Genomic DNA, 7,388 nt, shown 5'->3' with positions numbered 1-7,388 from the left:
TTTCTTATCGAAGTTAATCGCTATCTTTTCTAAGCGAAGCATATCACTATCTTTTTTTAGCATGTGACTACCTCAGAGGGGAGACGAGTGGACTTAGGTTGTGTTGCTTGCCTGGCCCAGTACATTCGCGATACAGGCGATGTGTCGTTAGAAATCGCTAGGAGCGGGAATTAGACACTCCCCACATGAACTTGGTTTGCTCCAAATAACAATTGGGGGAAATAACCCCAGCTACAGTCAAATAGTCATTCAGATTCTTTTTAGTCCACATATAAGTTTTGTCTAAAGTCAAATGCAGTAAAGTTTGACTAAGATTATATGAAAAAATATAGACATTCACAATATAAATTTGATATCATTAAATGCATCATTGAATTAACTTTCATATTGTATATCTCTAGTATTGTAGATTTTGATTGTTTTGTATGTAAATTTGCTACAAGTTTATGATGTGCATCATTGACTTAAGACAAATCTGATATGCGATGTAAAATGAAAATGGAGGGAGATAGTTATGCTTGATTCCTAAGACCCTTATTAATCGCAGGACGGGATGACTCCTGGTTGGCGCGATGTGCATCGAATCATGCACCTTCACCTTCACCTTCATTAGATACTCCCTCCGTCTATGTGCATAGGGCATTTAATGTGCTGCATCACGACCAACACGTGCTATGAAAGGCCAGCGTTATGCTCGAGGCTGTGGAAACAAGCCTATCATGTGACCTCAAAAAACACAATAAAAGCATTTAATTGTGCATGCCTGGGAATGAGAGGATTGACACGTGAATGCAGGGAAAAGTCCAAAACAAACCTTGAACTTGTTGACGAAAATTAAATTGAACAATAAACTTCCAATCCCTGAAATCAGCACACCAAACTCTCATATCCTGGTATATTTTAAACCTTGAGAGCGTTCCCAAACAGGGCTTGTCGACGCGGTAGGTTGAATTCCGGGATTGTTGACTAAGGACGCGAATTGGCCAGCCCAACAGGCGTGAAGCGAGATTTTTTTTCTTTTCCATTTTTAATCTATTTTTTCTGTCGGTTGTAGACGTGACTGGGCCAGCCCATCACGTGCGAAATGAGTTTTGTTTTTCCCTTTTCACAACGTGCAACATAAAAATACACAGAAAATATACAGTCCAGAGGAGTCAAACTTGCAACCTGCTGCTGCTGAACTCCTCACGCAAGCCGCTAGAACAACTAGATGTTACTGATTTAATGAGAGGCCTGAAACATTTAGCCACACACCACAAAATCGAATTAGAAAAAAAACATGTTTAAGGGCAAACAAATAAGAAAAATATAATTTTTTGTGAAATCTTTGAAAAAGAATTAATGTGTGGATGCTTTTTATAAAATGAACAACTTTTTAAATAGATTAAAATTTGAAAAGTGAACACTTTTTGAAAGATAATCATTTTTGCAAAAATGGGAACAAATTTTGAAAGCAGACCAAAATTTCAAAGTTCAAGCACTTTTTGAAAATTTTAAAAATGGGAGCATCTGTTGTAAAATGCTTCTAAACCTGAACATTTTAAATGAACAACTATTTGAAAACTTATTTTTGAAAAAGTGAGTACTTTTTGAAACATAAATATTTTTTCAAACATTTTAAACCTGAACAAAATTTTCAAGTCCGAAACTTTCTGAATTGTTTTTAAAATGGCAGCAACATATTAAACAGTGTAAAAAAATGATCGTGTAGTTTTGTAAAGGAGTTATTGTCATTTTTTAGCATCCATGTTTATTGTAATTTAGAAAATGGTAAACATGTATTTGGCAAAACGTTACCGTGCATTAAAAAAATGTTGAAACATGTATTTTGAAAAAAGTGCATAATGTATTTGAAAAGGTCAAAAATGTATCAAAAAATGTTCCATGTGTGTGTTAAAAATGTACTTTGTGTACTGAGAGAAATTAGACATGTGTAAAAAACAAAATTGGTTAAAACGGACGATGAAACAAAAAAACAATACGAAAAATGAAGAAAGAAACAAAAGAAAACTGAAAGTATAACTGAGATGGAAAAACCAAAGATAACTAGTGAGAAAATAATTATAATGAAGAAAAAAAGGAAACCTATTGAAAGATAAAGAAAATCCAATGAAAAAAAAACCATAGCAGAGGGCGCGAGAGCGACTGCTCTAATTTGCCAAACCCGGTTTGATTTGCCACGCCAGCAAAATACTCTCAAGGTTCAAAATAGACCAGAATTAGAGAGTTTGGTGTACTGATTTCAGAGATTGAAAGCTCAGAGTTCGATTTAGCTTTCGTCTACGAGTCTAAGGTTTGTTTTGGGTTTTTTCCCGCGAATGCATGGAGAAGGGAGCACGAGGGATATTAGTTAGAATTACGACTTCGTCTTAAACAGTTTATCCATGCACACTGTACATGACTCGCGCGCATGCATCTTGATCTTCCTGTGTACGCCACATAGAACAAGAATTTAACTGTGAGCAGCACACTGGTCACCGTTGAGTCCGCGGAGATCGCCATTAAATCCGGTGTGCAGAGATTGCACATACATGCTCCGGAAGACACTGTATAAGTAGAGATGTTCCAAACTGACAAACCACAATCCACAGCCCCACCTGATCGACCTTGTAATCTCTGGCAGTTGGCGCAGGGAAGATGGCACTAGTAGCCCTCCTCGTCCTGGCAGCCTCGCTGGCCTGGCCGGCGTCGAGCCAGCCTCTGCCGGTGCTTGTTCCGGTGACCAAGGACCCCGCCACCTCCCTCTACACGCTCCCATTCCACAGCGGCGCCAACCTCGTCGTCGACATCGCCGGCCCGCTCGTCTGGTCCACGTGCCAGCCCGGCCATCTGCCGGCCAAGTTCCCCTGCACGTTCCCCACCTGCCGCCTCGCCAACGCCTACCCCGTCCCGGGCTGCCACGAGCCAGGCTGCGAGCAGGACAGGCGCAAGGACGGCACGTGCACGGCGTACACGAACAACCCGGTCACCGGCGTGTGCGCCTCCGGGAGCCTCGACCGTACCAGGTTCGTGGCCAACACCACCAACGGGAGTAACCCGGTGAGCCAGGTGAGCGTGAGGGCAGTGGCGGCGTGCGCGCCGGAGACGCTGCTGGCGTCCCTGCCGCGGGGCTCCACGGGCGTGGCCGGGCTCGCGGGCTCCGGCCTGGCGCTGCCGGCGCTCGTGGCGTCCGCGCAGAAGGTCGCCAATAAGTTCCTTCTCTGCCTCCCCCGCCTCGGCGAAGGCAACGGCGTGGCCATCTTCGGCGGCGGCCCGCTCCAGCTCACCGCGCAGCCGGGGGTGGACTACACACAGGAGCTGGTCTACACGCCGCTGGTCGCCAAGCAGGGCAACCCCGCGCACTACGTCTCGGTGGAGTCCATAGCCGTGGAGGGCGCCCGCGTGCCCGTCCCTGCGCGCGCGCTCGCCACCGGCGGCGTGGTACTCAGCACTAAGGTGCACTTCACCTTGCTCCGACGCGACGTGTACCGCCCGTTCGTGGACGCGTTCGCCAAGGCCCTGGTGCAGCAGGGTGCGCAGGGCGGCCCCGTGGCGCGCGCGGTGAAGCCCGTGGCGCCGTTCGAGCTGTGCTACGACACGCGGTCGCTCGCCAACACGCGGACAGGGTACTGGGTGCCGCGCATCAGTCTGGCGCTCGAGGGCGGGGTGAACTACTCGATGAACGGCTTGCTCTCGATGGTGAATGTGCAGGGGGGCGCGGCGTGCCTTGCGTTCACGGAGATGAAGGGGGTGAAGGCCGGGGACGGCAGCGCGCCGGCGGTGATCATCGGAGGGTTCCAGATGGAGAACGTGGTGCTGGAGTTCGACATGGAGAAGAAGCGGCTCGGGTTCTTCAGGCTGCCGTTCTTCACGCGGTGTGGCCACTTCAACTTCACCCGGACCGGCTAGACTTTCTCTTCTAATGTGACTGATAAAATAAAATCTGTATCTCTAGCTAGTTCTCTACTGCTGAACTAGTACTACGGGATATATGCTACATTTGTCGTGAGGCTCTATCTTGTCAAGATCCCCTTTTTCGTGCAAGTCCATTTGTCACGGTTAATTTTCTCGAACTTGTTTGTGTGTTGTTCAGACAAGTAACAGGTAGGAGAACTATTACTCTGCCGTGCCCTGTGTGCCATTGGGCACTTGACAAGTGGGCCAGGTTCTCAACGGACCCACATGTCAGTGAAAGAACGGTAGGGTGCCGGACGTTAGAGGATCCTCCTCCACTGCACGGTGTGTCACTGCAGAGGGTTCACATGTTTCAGCTCTTGTTCCATCTTGTACACCCGAGTTGCAAAAATGAAGTCTGCTTTGGTGACTTCTCTACGTGCTCGCATGTGCTGCGAAGTCTGTAGGGCACCAACATGATCTTGCGGTGACGCTCACCTGACAGTCGTGAGCGCCTCTCAGTTGCAAGGTGTTTTCATGGTTGGGGCTGAAGAATTGGTGATGGACCATCCGATCAATCGGCTCGTCGAGGACGCCCTCATCAGGTCACTTGTCCACTTTGCGATCAGGTTCCGGAAATGGTGGATCACCTATTAGTGGCATGCGCTTCCGATTTGGCACAAGGTGATGACAGTGTGGGGTAGTGGCATTCACCCTCCCAACCAGCGGATCAACTATTGACATAGTGCACCTCTTGCGAACCCGGGCCGCGTAAAAGAAAACATCTACCGACCATCACATGCCTCACAATTTGGGAACTGTGGAAGCACCGAAACACCATAATTTTCGACAACGCAAATCCCGCAGAACGGCTAGCTAGTCTTATATACTAGGATCTTGGAGGAAGGCAAGGCTTGCGGTTCATTAGGGCTTTTAAAGGGGACATGGAACCTTTCTTCCACATTTGTATATGTTATGTAGGCAGGATATGAATGTGTAGGCACCACATTTAATTGTGGAAGGCCTATTTGGTCGAGTTGTAACTCGGTGGATGGGTATCTTTAGCCTTTCTTCTATAAAGTTATAAAAAGTGCAGCTTCGCTTTGTGTCAACAATAGGAAAATTGATCGATTGAAGGAAACGGGGGAGATATTGCAATTCCAAAACATGCACTCCCTCCATATTCTTATACAAGACCGCTGTGAAAAATATATTGTGCATCTATATAAGACCACCAACCGTAATCGAGGCAAAAGTTAATGATGTTTCCTCGTTCTACCAACCTGTTTAATACTTGCATGCATGAAGTCATAATGACACTCAACTATTTCCTCATGCTCAACGTCCACTCAGGTTACTATTTCTTTCTTACATGCATGCATCGCATTTATGATCCCATTAATGAAAATCAAAGCTAGCCTGCAAAGCTGACACTAAATTTTACCTATCTGAGTTTGTGGCCTTATATATAAAAATGGAGGGAGTACTAGCAACTTATTATCTACTCCCTCTGTTTCTTTTAATTTCCATGTAATGTTTTGTCCTAAGTTAAACTTTATAAGGTTTAACAATTTTATATTTAAAAATGTGAACATCTACTCCCTCCGTTCCATATTAAGTGTCAATTGTGTCACTGATTATATTTCCATATTAAGTTTTGTACCAAATCAACGATACTTAATATTGAACCGGGGAGTACAATACTTACTAAATACAATATGAAATTAAATTCCAGGATGAATTTAATGATACTAATTATATTTAGAGCTACCTATGCGTGCTTCCATGGTATATTAGTGAAGACGGGAAATCCCTTTTCCATATATTTAACCTTGTAAAAGCATTGACTAGACAATTATGTATGTCTAATTGCTGAAAGATCACTCACAAATAAAAAGTAATCGAGTCTTCTGTCATTACCGAAGAAGCAGACATTGCTATGAGAAACTTTAAGCAATCATTAGAAAAAATTGTAAAAACGAGTCAAAGATGGTGGAAACACTACTCGATGGGTGGTGCCAACAACATGTGGAGGCTGGAGAAACAGAACTGCAAAATGTATGAGCAATCAAGGAAGTAGTACACTTTCCATTTCTTCTTTAGTATTTGGTTAGGTTTTTTGGTGCCTGTAGACTAAGGCCAATATTTTTTTTAAAGTGAAGCGCATAACGATATGTTTATTTTATTCAATGATTCTAAGCATAAGGATAAATATCAACTCAAGGAAATATCATATCTTTTATTATACTTATCAATCAAAATTAAAGTTATAGAATAAGCTAATGTGTGTTAAATAAGTAAACTTCAAGATATTATTGATCTATTTTCATATTGATCATCCATGCAATGTTCTTCACACAACAAGTGTATCTGGTGGCTGTAGACAACAAATGTTCATTAAAAGTTTTCAACTACCATTTGAAAAACTATCCTGTGCAGATGCATGGGTTGATGACTAGTTTATCAAACACAAATTGACCCTAATCGAACACAACAATGCTTCAAATTCTTTCCATGCATTTTATGAGATAATCACAAAGTGTTGAAGGAATATTATCTATGTTTCCCATATGTGATGAGACCTATTACATGATATTAAGAATTTACGCTTAATTTTTCTATCAATATTTCACGTTGCCAAAAATGAAAATACAATCAATGTTTTTCATGAACTACTAAGTATAGCTATGTATAATACTAGCCCGTGCAGATGCACAGGTTGATGACTAGTATAATAGAATAGCAAATCAATTGATCCGAAGAAAAATCAATTGCTTGAGGAATGAAAAATACATGTCTTGGTCTCAAAGCTCCGCAACACATTGGCAAGAAATTTATTGATCCGAGGAATAATCAATTGCTTGAGGAATAGCAAACCTGTTAAAAAGGTAAATTACAATAAAAACTTTAGGGAATTTTTTTTGGAGTACGCCAATGGCGTACCATATTTTTATAGAAGGCAGAAATATGTACAAGAAGTTGAGTGTGATGCGAACATCACGCAAAGAAAGGGAAAAACCACCCACACCCACTCCAATTACAAAGCCTACTCTCTCACCAATCTATTTAACGCCCCAGCACCTAACCCGACATCTTTCCATTCTTTGATCTCAGACATGATATGGTTATGGAGCTCGTCCACCGTTTTCTGTTGGTTTACCCGGTTGAACACCCTAGCGTTTCTTTGCTTCCAGAGTGACCAAGCCACTGCAGTCACAACCGTGTCGAAGGCTCTCTTGTCAGCCCGAGTAAAACTTCGTCTTGCGAGTAGCCACCAGTCCATCAGGTTATCTTGTCCTTGGTGGTGAGCCACCTCCAAGTTGAGGCCAATGATGCATTTGTGCCACACTTGTCTAGCGTATGAGCATTGGATGTGAATGTGCTCCGCATTGTCTTCCTCTTGAAGGCACGTGTAGCAAGCCGACGGATGATCTTGCAGCCCATGTGTCGCTCGGCGATTTGATGTCCATATCCGGTGTTGGACGGTCAGCCAAGCATGAATCTTGCATTTCAAA

General features: G+C 43.7%; 1 protein-coding gene across 1 annotated transcript; it reads left to right on the top strand.

Moving 5' to 3' along the window:
• The first annotated feature begins 2,596 nt into the window (after nucleotides 1–2,596).
• On the top strand, nucleotides 2,597–4,015 carry LOC125549203 (chitinase CLP-like). Its single transcript, XM_048712670.1, has one exon. The coding sequence runs from the start codon at nucleotides 2,638–2,640 to the stop codon at nucleotides 3,886–3,888; it is 1,251 nt and encodes a 416-aa protein (XP_048568627.1). The 5' UTR covers nucleotides 2,597–2,637; the 3' UTR covers nucleotides 3,889–4,015.
• The last annotated feature ends 3,373 nt before the right edge of the window (nucleotides 4,016–7,388 follow it).

The sequence above is a fragment of the Triticum urartu genome, chromosome 3 (genome assembly GCF_003073215.2).
Source record: "Triticum urartu cultivar G1812 chromosome 3, Tu2.1, whole genome shotgun sequence".
NCBI classification, from domain to species: domain Eukaryota; kingdom Viridiplantae; phylum Streptophyta; class Magnoliopsida; order Poales; family Poaceae; genus Triticum; species Triticum urartu.
This window is presented reverse-complemented; position numbering and strand designations above follow the sequence as displayed.